This window comes from Salvelinus fontinalis, chromosome 9 (assembly GCF_029448725.1).
Source record: "Salvelinus fontinalis isolate EN_2023a chromosome 9, ASM2944872v1, whole genome shotgun sequence".
Classification (NCBI taxonomy): domain Eukaryota; kingdom Metazoa; phylum Chordata; class Actinopteri; order Salmoniformes; family Salmonidae; genus Salvelinus; species Salvelinus fontinalis.
Genome location: NC_074673.1, coordinates 5,811,675 through 5,831,543, shown reverse-complemented (window position 1 = coordinate 5,831,543; position 19,869 = coordinate 5,811,675). Strand labels below are relative to the sequence as shown.

At 37.9% G+C, this 19,869-nt stretch overlaps 1 protein-coding gene across 2 annotated transcripts in view; it reads right to left on the bottom strand.

The window, feature by feature from the left end:
• LOC129861962 (cingulin-like protein 1) overlaps positions 1-19,869 on the bottom strand; it is a 47,538-nt gene that overhangs the window by 24,699 nt on the left and 2,970 nt on the right. For both annotated transcript variants that reach the window (XR_008760687.1, XM_055933192.1), the window contains exons 2-3: positions 17,509-19,354; positions 15,044-15,159 (exon numbers count right to left, since the gene is read on the bottom strand). Coding sequence is in view for 1 of the 2 variants with exons in the window: in XM_055933192.1 (XP_055789167.1) it covers positions 15,044-15,159; positions 17,509-19,245 (1,853 nt within the window). In the remaining variant the exon portion in view is untranslated. The remainder of the gene's footprint in view (positions 1-15,043; positions 15,160-17,508; positions 19,355-19,869) is intronic.

The following is a 19,869-nucleotide window of genomic DNA, read 5'->3' as shown; positions in this document are numbered from 1 at the left end:
ACCAGTCATATAACTACCGTACAACATACCAGTCATATAACTACCATACCAGTCATATAACTACCATATAACATACCAGTCATATACCTACCGTACAACATACCAGTCATATAACTACCATACAACATACCAGACATATAACTACCGTACAACATACCAGTCATATAACTACCGTACAACATACCAGTCATATAACTACCATACCAGTCATATAACTACCGTACAACATACCAGTCATATAACTACCGTACAACATACCAGTCATATAACTACCATACCAGTCATATAACTACTATACAACATACCAGTCATATAACTACCGTACAACATACCAGTCATATAACTACCGTACAACATACCAGTCATATAACTACCGTACAACATACCAGTCATATAACTACCATACCAGTCATATAACTACCATACCAGTCATATAACTACCATACCAGTCATATAACTACCATACCAGTCATATAACTACCATACCAGTCATATAACTACCATACCAGTCATATAACTACCATACCAGTCATATAACTACCGTACAACATACCAGTCATATAACTACCGTACAACATACCAGTCATATAACTACCGTACAACATACCAGTCATATAACTACCGTACAACATACCAGTCATATAACTACCGTACAACATACCAGTCATATAACTACCATACCAGTCATTTAACTACCGTACAACATACCAGTCATATAACTACCGTACAACATACCAGTCATATAACTACCGTACAACATACCACTCATATAACTACCATACAACATACCAGTCATATAACTACCATACAACATACCAGTCATATAACTACCATACCAGTCATATAACTACCATACCAGTCATATAACTACCATACCAGTCATATAACTACCATACCAGTCATATAACTACCATACCAGTCATATAACTACCATACCAGTCATATAACTACCATACAACATACCAGCCATATAACTACAGAACAACATACCAGTCATATAACTACCATACCAGTCATATAACTACAGAACAACATACCAGTCATATAACTACCATACCAGTCATATAACTACCATACCAGTCATATAACTACCATACAACATACCAGCCATATAACTACAGAACAACATACCAGTCATATAACTACCATACCAGTCATATAACTACAGAACAACATACCAGTCATATAACTACCGTACAACATACCAGTCATATAACTACCATACCAGTCATATAACTACAGAACAACATACCAGTCATATAACTACAGAACAACATACCAGTCATATAACTACCGTACAACATACCAGTCATATAACTACCATACCAGTCATATAACTACCATATAACATACCAGTCATATACCTACCGTACAACATACCAGTCATATAACTACCATACAACATACCAGACATATAACTACCGTACAACATACCAGTCATATAACTACCGTACAACATACCAGTCATATAACTACCATACCAGTCATATAACTACCGTACAACATACCAGTCATATAACTACCGTACAACATACCAGTCATATAACTACCATACCAGTCATATAACTACTATACAACATACCAGTCATATAACTACCGTACAACATACCAGTCATATAACTACAGAACAACATACCAGTCATATAACTACCATACAACATACCAGTCATATAACTACCATACCAGTCATATAACTACCGTACAACATACCAGTCATATAACTACCGTACAACATACCAGTCATATAACTACCGTACAACATACCAGTCATATAACTACCGTACAACATACCAGTCATATAACTACCATACCAGTCATTTAACTACCATACAACATACCAGTCATATAACTACCATACAACATACCAGTCATATAACTACCATACAACATACCAGTCATATAACTACCGTACAACATACCAGTCATATAACTACCATACATATAACTACCATACAACATACCAGTCATATAACTACAGAACAACATACCAGTCATATAACTACCATACAACATACCAGTCATATAACTACCATACAACATACCAGTCATATAACTACCATACAACATACCAGTCACATAACTACCGTACAACATACCAGTCACATAACTACCGTACAACATACCAGTCATATAACTACCATACAACATACCAGTCATATAACTACCATACAACATACCAGTCATATAACTACCATACAACATACCAGTCATATAACTACCGTACAACATACCAGTCATATAACTACCGTACAACATACCAGTCATATAACTACCGTACAACATACCAGTCATATAACTACCGTACAACATACCAGTCATATAACTACCATACCAGTCATATAACTACCGTACAACATACCAGTCATATAACTACCATACCAGTCATATAACTACCATACAACATACCAGTCATATAACTACCGTACAACATACCAGTCATATAACTACCGTACAACATACCAGTCATATAACTACCGTACAACATACCAGTCATATAACTACCATACCAGTCATATAACTACCATACAACATACCAGTCATATAACTACCGTACAACATACCAGTCATATAACTACCATACAACATACCAGTCATATAACTACAGAACAACATACCAGTCATATAACTACCATACAACATACCAGTCATATAACTACCATACAACATACCAGTCATATAACTACCATACAACATACCAGTCATATAACTACCATACAACATACCAGTCATATAACTACCATACAACATACCAGTCATATAACTACCATACAACATACCAGTCATATAACTACCATACAACATACCAGTCATATAACTACCATACAACATACCAGTCATATAACTACCATACCAGTCATATAACTACCATACAACATACCAGTCATATAACTACCGTACAACATACCAGTCATAACTACCGTACAACATACCAGTCATATAACTACAGAACAACATACCAGTCATATAACTACCATACAACATACCAGTCATATAACTACCATACAACATACCAGTCATATAACTACCATACAACATACCAGTCATATAACTACCATACAACATAGCAGTCATATAACTACCATACCAGTCATATAACTACAGAACAACATACCAGTCATATAACTACCGTACAACATACCAGTCATATAACTACCATACAACATACCAGTCATATAACTACAGAACAACATACCAGTCATATAACTACCATACAACATACCAGTCATATAACTACCGTACAACATACCAGTCATATAACTACCATACAACATACCAGTCATATAACTACAGAACAACATAGCAGTCATATAACTACCATACAACATACCAGTCATAAAACTACCGTACAACATACCAGTTATATAACTACCGTACAACATACCAGTCGTATAACTACCGTACAACATACCAGTCATATAACTACCGTACAACATACCAGTCATATAACTAACGTACAACATACCAGTCATATAACTACCATACAACATACCAGTCATATAACTACCATACAACATACCAGTCATATAACAACATACCAGTCATATAACTACCATACAACATACCAGTCATATAACTACCATACCAGTCATATAACTACCATACAACATACCAGTCATATAACTACAGAACAACATACCAGTCATATAACTACCATACAACATACCAGTCATATAACTACCATACAACATACCAGTCATATAACTACCGTACAACATACCAGTCATATAACTACCATACCAGTCATATAACTACCATACAACATACCAGTCATATAACTACCATACAACATACCAGTCATATGCCTACCATACAACATACCAGTCATATAACTACCATACAACATACCAATCATATAACTACAGAACAACATACCAGTCATATAACTACCATACAACATACCAGTCATGTAACTACCATACAACATACCAGTCATATGCCTACCATACAACATACCAGTCATATAACTACCATACAACATACCAATCATATAACTACCGTACAACATACCAGTCGTATAACTACCGTACAACATACCAGTCATATAACTACCATACCAGTCATATAACTACCATACAACATACCAGTCATATGCCTACCATACAACATACCAGTCATATAACTACCATACAACATACCAGTCATATAACTACCATATAACATACCAGTCATATACCTACCGTACAACATACCAGTCATATACCTACCGTACAACATACCAGTCATATAACTACCATATAACATACCAGTCATATACCTACCGTACAACATACCAGTCATAAAACTACCATACAATATACCAGTCATATAACTACCATATAACATACCAGTCATATACCTACCGTACAACATACCAGTCATATACCTACCGTACAACATACCAGTCATATAACTACCGTACAACATACCAGTCATAACTACCGTACAACATACCAGTCATATAACTACCGTACAACATACCAGTCATATAACTACCATACCAGTCATATAACTACCGTACAACATACCAGTCATATAACTACCGTACAACATACCAGTCATATAACTACCATACCAGTCATATAACTACCGTACAACATACCAGTCATATAACTACCATACCAGTCATATAACTACCGTACAACATACCAGTCAAATAACTACCGTACAACATACCAGTCATATAACTACCATACCAGTCATATAACTACTATACAACATACCAGTCATATAACTACAGAACAACATACCAGTCATATAACTACCATACCAGTCATATAACTACCATACCAGTCATATAACTACCATACCAGTCATATAACTACCATACCAGTCATATAACTACCATACCAGTCATATAACTACCATACCAGTCATATAACTACCATACCAGTCATATAACTACCATACCAGTCATATAACTACCATACCAGTCATATAACTACCATACCAGTCATATAACTACCATACCAGTCATATAACTACCATACCAGTCATATAACTACCATACCAGTCATATAACTTACCATACCAGTCATATAACTTACCATACCAGTCATATAACTTACCATACCAGTCATATAACTTACCATACCAGTCATATAACTTACCATACCAGTCATATAACTTACCATACCAGTCATATAACTACCATACCAGTCATATAACTACCATACCAGTCATATAACTACCCTACCAGTCATATAACTACCCTACCAGTCATATAACTACCATACCAGTCATATAACTACCATACCAGTCATATAACTACATACCAGTCATATAACTACCCTACCAGTCATATAACTACCATACCAGTCATATAACTACCATACCAGTCATATAACAACATACCAGTCATATAACAACATACCAGTCATATAACTACCATACCAGTCATATAACTACCGTACAACATACCAGTCATATAACTACCGTACAACATACCAGTCATATAACTACCATACCAGTCATATAACTACCATACAACATACCAGTCATATAACTACAGAACAACATACCAGTCATATAACTACCATACACCATACCAGTCATATAACTACAGAACAACATACCAGTCATATAACTACCATACAACATACCAGTCATATAACTACCGTACAACATACCAGTCATATAACTACCATACAACATACCAGTCATATAACTACAGAACAACATACCAGTCATATAACTACCGTACAACATACCAGTCATATAACTACCATACAACATACCAGTCATATAACTACCATACAACATACCAGTCATATAACTACCATACAACATACCAGTCATATAACTACCATACAACATACCAGTCATATAACTACCATACAACATACCAGTCATATAACTACCATACCAGTCATATAACTACCATACCAGTCATATAACTACCATACCAGTCATATAACTACCATACAACATACCAGTCATATAACTACCATACCAGTCATATAACTACCATACCAGTCATATAACTACCATACCAGTCATATAACTACCGTACAACATACCAGTCATATAACTACCATACCAGTCATATAACTACCGTACAACATACCAGTCATATAACTACCGTACAACATACCAGTCATATAACTACCGTACAACATACCAGTCATATAACTACCATACCAGTCATATAACTACCGTACAACATACCAGTCATATAACTACCGTACAACATACCAGTCATATAACTACCATACCAGTCATATAACTACCATACCAGTCATATAACTACCATACCAGTCATATAACTACCGTACAACATACCAGTCATATAACTACCGTACAACATACCAGTCATATAACTACCGTACAACATACCAGTCATATAACTACCATACCAGTCATATAACTACCATACCAGTCATATAACTACCATACCAGTCATATAACTACCATACCAGTCATATAACTACCATACCAGTCATATAACTACCATACCAGTCATATAACTACCATACCAGTCATATAACTACCATACCAGTCATATAACTACCGTACAACATACCAGTCATATAACTACCGTACAACATACCAGTCATATAACTACCGTACAACATACCAGTCATATAACTACCGTACAACATACCAGTCATATAACTACCGTACAACATACCAGTCATATAACTACCGTACAACATACCAGTCATATAACTACCGTACAACATACCAGTCATATAACTACCGTACAACATACCAGTCATATAACTACCATACAGAACAACATACCAGTCATATAACTACCGTACAACATACCAGTCATATAACTACCATACAACATACCAGTCATATAACTACCATACCAGTCATATAACTACCATACCAGTCATATAACTACCATACCAGTCATATAACTACCGTACAACATACCAGTCATATAACTACCGTACAACATACCAGTCATATAACTACCGTACAACATACCAGTCATATAACTACCATACCAGTCATATAACTACCATACCAGTCATATAACTACCATACCAGTCATATAACTACCATACCAGTCATATAACTACCATACCAGTCATATAACTACCATACCAGTCATATAACTACCATACCAGTCATATAACTACCATACCAGTCATATAACTACCGTACAACATACCAGTCATATAACTACCGTACAACATACCAGTCATATAACTACCATACCAGTCATATAACTACCATACAACATACCAGTCATATAACTACCATACCAGTCATATAACTACCATACAACATACCAGTCATATAACTACCGTACAACATACCAGTCATATAACTACCATACCAGTCATATAACTACCATACAACATACCAGTCATATAACTACCATACAACATACCAGTCATATAACTACCGTACAACATACCAGTCATATAACTACCGTACAACATACCAGTCATATAACTACCGTACAACATACCAGTCATATAACTACCGTACAACATACCAGTCGTATAACTACCATACAACATACCAGTCATATAACTACCGTACAACATACCAGTCATATAACTATCATACCAGTCATATAACTACCATACAACGTACCAGTCATATAACTACCATACAACATACCAGTCATATAACTATCATACCAGTCATATAACTACCATACAACATACCAGTCATATAACTACCGTACAACATACCAGTCATATAACTACCGTACAACATACCAGTCATATAACTACCGTACAACATACCAGTCATATAACTACCGTACAACATACCAGTCATATAACTACCATACAACATACCAGTCATATAACAACATACCAGTCATATAACTACCATAACAGTCATATAACTACCGTACAACATACCAGTCATATAACTACCATACAACATACCAGTCATATAACTACCATACAACATACCAGTCATATAACTACCATACAACATACCAGTCATATAACTACCGTACAACATACCAGTCATATAACTACCGTACAACATACCAGTCATATAACTACCGTACAACATACCAGTCATATAACTACCGTACAACATACCAGTCATGTAACTACCATACAACATACCAGTCATATAACTACCATACAACATACCAGTCATATAACTACCATACAACATACCAGTCATATAACTACCATACAACATACCAGTCATATAACTACCATACAACATACCAGTCATATAACTACCATACAACATACCAGTCATTTTACTACCATACCAGTCATATAACTACCATACAACATACCAGTCATATAACTACCGTACAACATACCAGTCATATAACTACCATACAACATACCAGTCATATAACTACCATACAACATACCAGTCATATAACTACCATACAACATACCAGTCATATAACTACCATACAACATACCAGTCATATAACTACCGTACAACATACCAGTCATATAACTACCGTACAACATACCAGTCATAACTACCATACAACATACGAGTCATATAACTACAGAACATACCAGTCATATAACTACCATACAACATACCAGTCATATAACTATCATACCAGTCATATAACTACCATACAACATACCAGTCATATAACTACCGTACAACATACCAGTCATATAACTACCGTACAACATACCAGTCATATAACTACCGTACAACATACCAGTCATATAACTACCGTACAACATACCAGTCGTATAACTACCGTACAACATACCAGTCATATAACTACCATACAACATACCAGTCATATAACTACCGTACAACATACCAGTCATATAACTACCATACAACATACCAGTCATATAACAACATACCAGTCATATAACTACCATAACAGTCATATAACAACATACCAGTCATTTAACTACCATACCAGTCATATAACTACCATACAACATACCAGTCATATAACTACCGTACAACATACCAGTCATATAACTACCGTACAACATACCAGTTATATAACTACCATACCAGTCATATAACTACCATACAACATACCAGTCATATAACTACCATACAGAACAACATACCAGTCATATTACTACCATACAACATACCAGTCATATTACTACCATACCAGTCATATAACTACCATACAACATACCAGTCATATTACTACCATACCAGTCATATAACTACCATACAGAACAACATACCAGTCATATAACTACCATACAACATATCAGTCGTATAACTACCATACAACATACCAGTCATATAACTACCGTACAACATACCAGTCATATAACTACCATACCAGTCATATAACTACCATACAACATACCAGTCATATAACTACCATACAACATACCAGTCATATAACTACCGTACAACATACCAGTCATATAACTACCATACCAGTCATATAACTACCATACCAGTCATATAACTACCATACCAGTCATATAACTACCATACAACATACCAGTCATATAACTACCATACCAGTCATATAACTACCATACCAGTCATATAACTACCGTACAACATACCAGTCATATAACTACCATACCAGTCATATAACTACCGTACAACATACCAGTCATATAACTACCGTACAACATACCAGTCATATAACTACCATACCAGTCATATAACTACCATACCAGTCATATAACTACCATACCAGTCATATAACTACCATACCAGTCATATAACTACCGTACAACATACCAGTCATATAACTACCGTACAACATGCCAGTCATATAACTACCGTACAACATACCAGTCATATAACTACCATACCAGTCATATAACTACCATACCAGTCATATAACTACCATACCAGTCATATAACTACCATACCAGTCATATAACTACCATACCAGTCATATAACTACCATACCAGTCATATAACTACCATACCAGTCATATAACTACCATACCAGTCATATAACTACCATACCAGTCATATAACTACCATACCAGTCATATAACTACCATACCAGTCATATAACTACCATACCAGTCATATAACTACCATACCAGTCATATAACTACCATACCAGTCATATAACTACCATACCAGTCATATAACTACCATACCAGTCATATAACTACCATACCAGTCATATAACTACCATACCAGTCATATAACTACCATACCAGTCATATAACTACCATACCAGTCATATAACTACCATACCAGTCATATAACTACCGTACAACATACCAGTCATATAACTACCGTACAACATACCAGTCATATAACTACCGTACAACATACCAGTCATATAACTACCGTACAACATACCAGTCATATAACTACCGTACAACATACCAGTCATATAACTACCATACCAGTCATATAACTACCATACAACATACCAGTCATATAACTACCGTACAACATACCAGTCGTATAACTACCATACAACATACCAGTCGTATAACTACCATACAACATACCAGTCATATAACTACCGTACAACATACCAGTCATATAACTACCATACAACATACCAGTCATATAACTACCGTACAACATACCAGTCATATAACTATCATACCAGTCATATAACTACCATACAACGTACCAGTCATATAACTACCATACAACATACCAGTCATATAACTACCATACCAGTCATATAACTACCGTACAACATACCAGTCATATAACTACCGTACAACATACCAGTCATATAACTACCGTACAACATACCAGTCATATAACTACCATACCAGTCATATAACTACCATACCAGTCATATAACTACCATACCAGTCATATAACTACCATACCAGTCATATAACTACCATACCAGTCATATAACTACCGTACAACATACCAGTCATATAACTACCGTACAACATACCAGTCATATAACTACCATACCAGTCATATAACTACCATACCAGTCATATAACTACCATACCAGTCATATAACTACCATACCAGTCATATAACTACCATACCAGTCATATAACTACCATACCAGTCATATAACTACCATACCAGTCATATAACTACCATACCAGTCATATAACTACCATACCAGTCATATAACTACCATACCAGTCATATAACTACCGTACAACATACCAGTCATATAACTACCATACCAGTCATATAACTACCGTACAACATACCAGTCATATAACTACCGTACAACATACCAGTCATATAACTACCATACCAGTCATATAACTACCATACCAGTCATATAACTACCATACCAGTCATATAACTACCATACCAGTCATATAACTACCGTACAACATACCAGTCATATAACTACCGTACAACATGCCAGTCATATAACTACCGTACAACATACCAGTCATATAACTACCATACCAGTCATATAACTACCATACCAGTCATATAACTACCATACCAGTCATATAACTACCATACCAGTCATATAACTACCATACCAGTCATATAACTACCATACCAGTCATATAACTACCATACCAGTCATATAACTACCGTACAACATACCAGTCATATAACTACCGTACAACATACCAGTCATATAACTACCATACCAGTCATATAACTACCATACCAGTCATATAACTACCATACCAGTCATATAACTACCATACCAGTCATATAACTACCGTACAACATACCAGTCATATAACTACCGTACAACATGCCAGTCATATAACTACCGTACAACATACCAGTCATATAACTACCATACCAGTCATATAACTACCATACCAGTCATATAACTACCATACCAGTCATATAACTACCATACCAGTCATATAACTACCATACCAGTCATATAACTACCATACCAGTCATATAACTACCATACCAGTCATATAACTACCATACCAGTCATATAACTACCATACCAGTCATATAACTACCGTACCAGTCATATAACTACCATACCAGTCATATAACTACCATACCAGTCATATAACTACCATACCAGTCATATAACTACCATACCAGTCATATAACTACCATACCAGTCATATAACTACCATACCAGTCATATAACTACCATACCAGTCATATAACTACCATACCAGTCATATAACTACCATACCAGTCATATAACTACCATACCAGTCATATAACTACCATACCAGTCATATAACTACCATACCAGTCATATAACTACCGTACAACATACCAGTCATATAACTACCGTACAACATACCAGTCATATAACTACCGTACAACATACCAGTCATATAACTACCGTACAACATACCAGTCATATAACTACCGTACAACATACCAGTCATATAACTACCATACCAGTCATATAACTACCATACAACATACCAGTCATATAACTACCGTACAACATACCAGTCGTATAACTACCATACAACATACCAGTCGTATAACTACCATACAACATACCAGTCATATAACTACCGTACAACATACCAGTCATATAACTACCATACAACATACCAGTCATATAACTACCGTACAACATACCAGTCATATAACTATCATACCAGTCATATAACTACCATACAACGTACCAGTCATATAACTACCATACAACATACCAGTCATATAACTACCATACCAGTCATATAACTACCGTACAACATACCAGTCATATAACTACCGTACAACATACCAGTCATATAACTACCGTACAACATACCAGTCATATAACTACCATACCAGTCATATAACTACCATACCAGTCATATAACTACCATACCAGTCATATAACTACCATACCAGTCATATAACTACCATACCAGTCATATAACTACCGTACAACATACCAGTCATATAACTACCGTACAACATACCAGTCATATAACTACCATACCAGTCATATAACTACCATACCAGTCATATAACTACCATACCAGTCATATAACTACCATACCAGTCATATAACTACCATACCAGTCATATAACTACCATACCAGTCATATAACTACCATACCAGTCATATAACTACCATACCAGTCATATAACTACCATACCAGTCATATAACTACCGTACAACATACCAGTCATATAACTACCATACAACATACCAGTCATATAACTACCGTACAACATACCAGTCATATAACTACCGTACAACATACCAGTCATATAACTACCATACCAGTCATATAACTACCATACAACATACCAGTCATATAACTACCGTACAACATACCAGTCATATAACTACCGTACAACATACCAGTCATATAACTACCGTACAACATACCAGTCATATAACTACCATACCAGTCATATAACTACCATACAACATACCAGTCATATAACTACCATACAACATACCAGTCATATAACTACCATACAACATACCAGTCATATAACTACCGTACAACATACCAGTCATATAACTACCGTACAACATACCAGTCATATAACTACCGTACAACATACCAGTCATATAACTACCGTACAACATACCAGTCATATAACTACCGTACAACATACCAGTCATATAACTACCATACAACATACCAGTCATATAACTACCATACCAGTCATATAACTACCATACAACATACCAGTCATATAACTACCGTACAACATACCAGTCATATAACTACCATACCAGTCATATAACTACCATACAACATACCAGTCATATAACTACCGTACAACATACCAGTCATATAACTACCGTACAACATACCAGTCATATAACTACCGTACAACATACCAGTCATATAACTACCATACCAGTCATATAACTACCATACAACATACCAGTCATATAACTACCATACAACATACCAGTCATATAACTACCGTACAACATACCAGTCGTATAACTACCGTACAACATACCAGTCATATAACTACCATACAACATACCAGTCATATAACTACCGTACAACATACCAGTCATATAACTATCATACCAGTCATATAACTACCATACAACATACCAGTCATATAACTACCGTACAACATACCAGTCATATAACTATCATACCAGTCATATAACTACCGTACAACATACCAGTCATATAACTATCATACCAGTCATATAACTACCGTACAACATACCAGTCATATAACTACCGTACAACATACCAGTCATATAACTACCATACAACATACCAGTCATATAACTACCATACCAGTCATATAACTACCATACAACATACCAGTCATATAACTACCGTACAACATACCAGTCATATAACTACCGTACAACATACCAGTCATATAACTACCGTACAACATACCAGTCATATAACTACCATACCAGTCATATAACTACCATACCAGTCATATAACTACCATACAACATACCAGTCATATAACTACCGTACAACATACCAGTCATATAACTACCATACCAGTCATATAACTACCATACAACATACCAGTCATATAACTACCATACAACATACCAGTCATATAACTACCATACAACATACCAGTCATATAACTACCGTACAACATACCAGTCATATAACTACCGTACAACATACCAGTCATATAACTACCATACAACATACCAGTCATATAACTACCGTACAACATACCAGTCATATAACTACCATACAACATACCAGTCATATAACTACCATACAACATACCAGTCATATAACTACCATACAACATACCAGTCATATAACTACCGTACAACATACCAGTCATATAACTACCATACAGAACAACATACCAGTCATATAACTACCATACCAGCGTGGTATATCAAATAGTTTTTTGGGGGTTTGTGTCTTCAAAGTATTCAACATTTCTGCCAGTTTGTATTACTGGTGAGGAGATGAAAGTGATATTCTACTGTTGGCACTGTGGAAATGTGTTCATCATACCCTGCTTTCCTGAACTGGTGTGTGTGTGCGTGTGCGTGTGCGTGTGCGTGTGCGTGCGTGCGGTAACAGCAATCCTTTCCCAGAATGTAACAGATCTCGGTCACATTCTCTCCGTCATATCATTAAAGGCAAAATATGAGAAATGTGTAATAGTCACTTGGGATCAGAATAGAAGTCATTCAAATGTGAAGTGAAAATTCAAATTTTCCTAAATGGAATCAGAATTGATGCCGACCCCTAGTCTCTCGGGCATCTTGCCAGAGGTTCTGTCACAGCTCAAGGTTAAACGAGTAGAGAATCATGAAACTAATCGTGATTGAGATATTACAAGTGTAATTTACCCATCATTGAGGTAAGTGAACAGTATCTGTTTAGTGGTGTCTTCATTTGGTCGTTGTGTTTCAGTTGAGACCTGCTGCAGACCCCTCTGACCTTTCAAAAGATCTGGAGTGATGACCTGGTAACACAACACAATATCAAGGTGTATCCACAGACGGGCAGTGTTTCATGTTACATTTATTTTAAAATACATTTACATTTTGGTTGAGGGTTTAATTAAAAGGGAAAAAATAATAAACCTGCAGACACTAGGCCCTCCATGGAATGAGTTTGACACCCCTCTTGTAAAACCACACATTTCACTGCACCTATCCGGTGTACGTGACAATACAACATATATATTTTCTACTAAAATATACACCTACTACTGTAGTACTATAATATACATCAACTACTTTAATAATACTATAATATACACCTACTACTGTAGTAGTACTATAATATACACCTACTACTGTAGTAGTACTATAATATACACCTACTACTTTAATAATACTATAATATACACCTACTGTAGTAGTACTATAATATACACCTCCTACTGTAGTAGTACTATAATATACACCTACTGTAGTAGTACTATAATATACACCTACTACTGTAGTAGTACTATAATATACACCTACTACTTTAATAATACTATAATATACACCTACTGTAGTAGTACTATAATATACACCTCCTACTGTAGTAGTACTATAATACACACCTCCTACTGTAGTAGTACTATAATATACACCTACTACTGTAGTAGTACTATAATATACACCTACTACTGTAGTAGTACTATAATATACACCTACTACTGTAGCACAATAATATAAAATGCGCAACTTCACTTTTATGCTGATGATTCTGTTATTTATTGTTGTGCCTCGTCTCTCACAAAAGCTTTCCAAAACTTGCAAACTGCGTTATATACTGTTCAACATACCTTGTGTCAATTGAAGCTTATCCTCAATACTGACAAAACTAAACTAATGGTGTTTTCTAAAGCAAGAAATAGACCTCTGAACCTTTCACCTATTACTACCTGTCAGGGCAAGGAGATTGAGGTTGTAACCTCATAAATATCTTGGAATTTTAATTGATTACGGCCCCTCTTTTAAATTGCATATTCAACAACTTACAAAATAATTTAAGCCGAAGTTGGGATTTTATTTTAGGATTTATTTTTATTTTTTTTATTTCACCTTTATTTAACCAGGTAGGCTAGTTGAGAACAAGTTCTCATTTGCAACTGCGACCTGGCCAAGATAAAGCATAGCAGTGTGAACAGACAACAACACAGAGTTACACATGGAGTAAACAATAAACAAGTCAATAACATGGTAGAAAAAAAGAGAATCTATATACAAAGTGTGCAAAAGGCATGAGGTAGGCAATAAATCGAGTAATTACAATTTAGCAGATTAACACTGGAGTGATAAATCATCAGATGATCATGTGCAAGAAGAGATACTGGTGTGCAAAAGAGCAGAAAAGTAAATAAATAAAAGCAGTATGGGGGGTGAGGTAGGTAAATTGGGTGGGTAGTTTACAGATGGACTATGTACAGCTGCAGCGATCGGTTAGCTGCTCGGATAGCAGATTTTTAAAGTTGTTGAGGGAGATAAGTCTCCAACTTCAGAGATTTTTGCAATTCGTTCCAGTCGCAGGCAGCAGAGAACTGGAAGGAAAGGCGTCCAAATGAGGTTTTGGCTTTAGGGATAAGGCCTGTTTTTCTTTTGAAGCCAGAAGGCGGCTAGTATCAGCCTCATTTATGCCTTTACTAGACTATGGGGATATTTTATATATGAATGCTTCCGCTCAGTGTTTGAGATCAATTGACACTCTTAACCATGGCACTGAGATTTATTTTATACTGCAATACCCTTGCGCACCACTGCACTTTGTATACCAGGGTTGGCTGGCCTTCTCTAGTCACTCGTAGGCTCAGTCATTGGTATACTTTTATTTACAAAGCCATTTTGAGTTTACTACCATTTTATTTGTGCATTTTTATTGTTCAGAAATGTGGTGGGTTCTCTATTCGTTCGCAAGACGAATTTTCCTACTAATGTTCCAAATGTCCGAACTGAATTTGGTAAAAGGGCTTTTATGTACTCTGCGCCATCGTCTTGGAACGCCTTACAAAATACTTTTAAACTGGAAGAACTTGTCCCGATTTGGTGTTTTTAAATCACTGATGAAGGATTTTGAGGCTGATTCCCTGACCTGTCAATGTTTTTAATTTGCTGTTTTATGATTTTGTTATACTCTTGTGAATTCTATGGTTTTTACTAGATTACTTGTAGTTTTTCATGATGTTTGTCTGTAGTCTTTGTAATGACTTGGTGCTGCCTATCTTGGCGAGGACGCTCTTGAAAAAGAGATTTCAAATCTCAATGAGCCCCTCCTGGTTAAATAAAGGTTAAATACAAATAAATACAATAAACTATAATATACACTATTAAAATCTTTTTACCTGGGTTTCTCTCTTTGACTCCACCTCTGTGTGGTTGAGAGATCTGGATCTGCTCAGGGAGGTCTTCTCCACTCTGTACCGTACCTTCACCGCTTTAGGTGACACAACGCTAGGCCCCTCCTTCTCCCACTGGAGCTTATTAAACATCAGAGTGGAGGGTCCGTTGGCCCCTCTCCCCTTAGGTGATCCGGGAGCGCTGGTTGCTCCCCCTGGAGTCTCTCCCCTGGTACCTCTGACGGCCGAGGCAGAGCTGGAGGGGTCCGATGGGTCTGAGTTTCGCTGTCGCCTACTGTCCACGCTGCGTGACCTCCTCCGGTCCTCAGGGGCTATCCTCCCTCTCCTAGGCCCAGCTCGGCCCATCTGCTGGGGGCCGTCGAACTGGTTGATAAGGCTACCTATGGAGGAGATGGGTTCTGTGTCCACTGTATTTGGGGACCTCCTGGGGATGTTGGTAACCTCGCTTGGGGGACTTAGTAAGGTGGTAAAAGAATGGTGGTGGGGACCTGGGGCTGAGACAAAGGCAGGGCCCGGGCCTTGGGTCTGGGTGGGAGCTGGGACAAGGGCAGGGCCCGGGCCTTGGGTCTGGGTGGGAGCTGGGACAAGGGCAGGGCCCGGGCCTTGGGTCTGGGTGGGAGCTGGGACAGGGGCAGGGCCCAGGCCTTGGGTCTGGGTGGGAGCTGGAACAAGGGCAGGGCCCGGGCCTTGGGTCTGGGTGGGAGCTGGGACAAGGGCAGGGCCCGGGCCTTGGGTCTGGGTGGGAGCTGGGACAAGGGCAGGGCCTTGGGTCTGGGTGGGAGCTGGGACAGGGCCTGGGCCTTGGCTCTGGGTGGGGGCTCTCTCTATACCCTCAGCAGGCAGAGGGATCCTGGCTGGTCCTAGTCTAGACCCTGGTCCCTGGGTCAGGGAGGCCCCTGCCCCACTCTGGAGACCTCTGGTGAGATGTCCCGGCCTAGGTACAGAGGTTGTCTGAGTGGGGGGAACAGAGAGTCTTCGGGTGGAGGAGAGGCGGGGGCTGAGGGGGCTAACGCTGTTCCAGTCTGGGTTGTAAGGTTTCAGCAGCTCTGGGTGTCTCTGGAAGTTCAACACCATATTAGATGCCGGCATGGTCCTCTGTAACTGCTGTAACTGTGGCTCCTGGAAGTCGAACATGGACACGGTGGACGCCAGCGTCCTCTGTGATTCCCTAACTTCAGTCAGAGAACCTCCACGAGCATACTCCCCCTGGTGGTTGGGAATACTGTGCTCCATATAGGGACTTCCTAGTGGAGATCGTTCCATATAGGGACTTCCTAACGGAGATCGTTCCATGTAGGGACTTCCTAGTGGAGATCGTTCCATATAGGGACTTCCTAGTGGAGATCGTTCCATATAGGGACTTCCTAGTGGAGATCGTCCCATATAGGGACTTCCTAGTGGAGATCGCCTATCATTCACCATGGAGGTGTAATCAGACTGGCTGTGGGCGTTGTCAGACTCTTCCTGGTGGTCCCAGTTCCTGCTGTAGCTCTCCAGGCCACCAGACGGCAGAGCTGCTCTACTATCCCCGTTGTTCAATACAACGTAAGGATGACCCTCAATCCCCTGGACTTGTATCCTCACCCCGAACTTGCTGCTGCTGTCGCCCTGAGGGCGAGGGCCACCTCTGGGACCAGGTCCAGGCTGCTGCATGTTGTAGCCCTGTGGTATTCTACTGAAGTCTGGAGAAGAGCCACTCGCTTCGTTTCTGTGAGACTCCATTTACGAAGTCAACTTAGAGACAACGTTAAGACAACGTTGTGTGTTGGCTGGGTCCACACTAGTCCTGAATGAACAAGAGGACTTCCCTCAGAACTGAAGAGATTCACAGCTGTAAAGAAGCAAATACAAAACACGTAGGAGGCTGATTATTGGTTAACTAAGCATTACCACGGCTCCTCTTAACCCGTAGGCTCCAATAACCACCCCTTGTCTTTACAGCAGTTTACCCCATGGAAAAATACATCACTTTCTATGTAATCAGGCGACTGTTTACAAAACAGAGAAGAAGTCATGTGGCCCAACTAACAACAATGACATCCCAAGAGCCTCTGGTGTCACTCCAACAGCTGCACCAACCAGCAAGCCACAGACAGAGAGAGAGAAACACCACCATCAACAGCACATTGAAATAGAAAACAGTTTATTCAGTGTGCTAACAGTGTAACTATTGTTTACAGGACACTAGTGCTGCATGACGACTACCACTGGCCGTGGTGGCTCCAACCAGGTTGTCACACACACACACACACACACACACACACACACACACACACACACACACACACACACAGTTTTCATCTACAGTTGATGATATGATGAGATGGCACTTGAGGGAAAATCAGT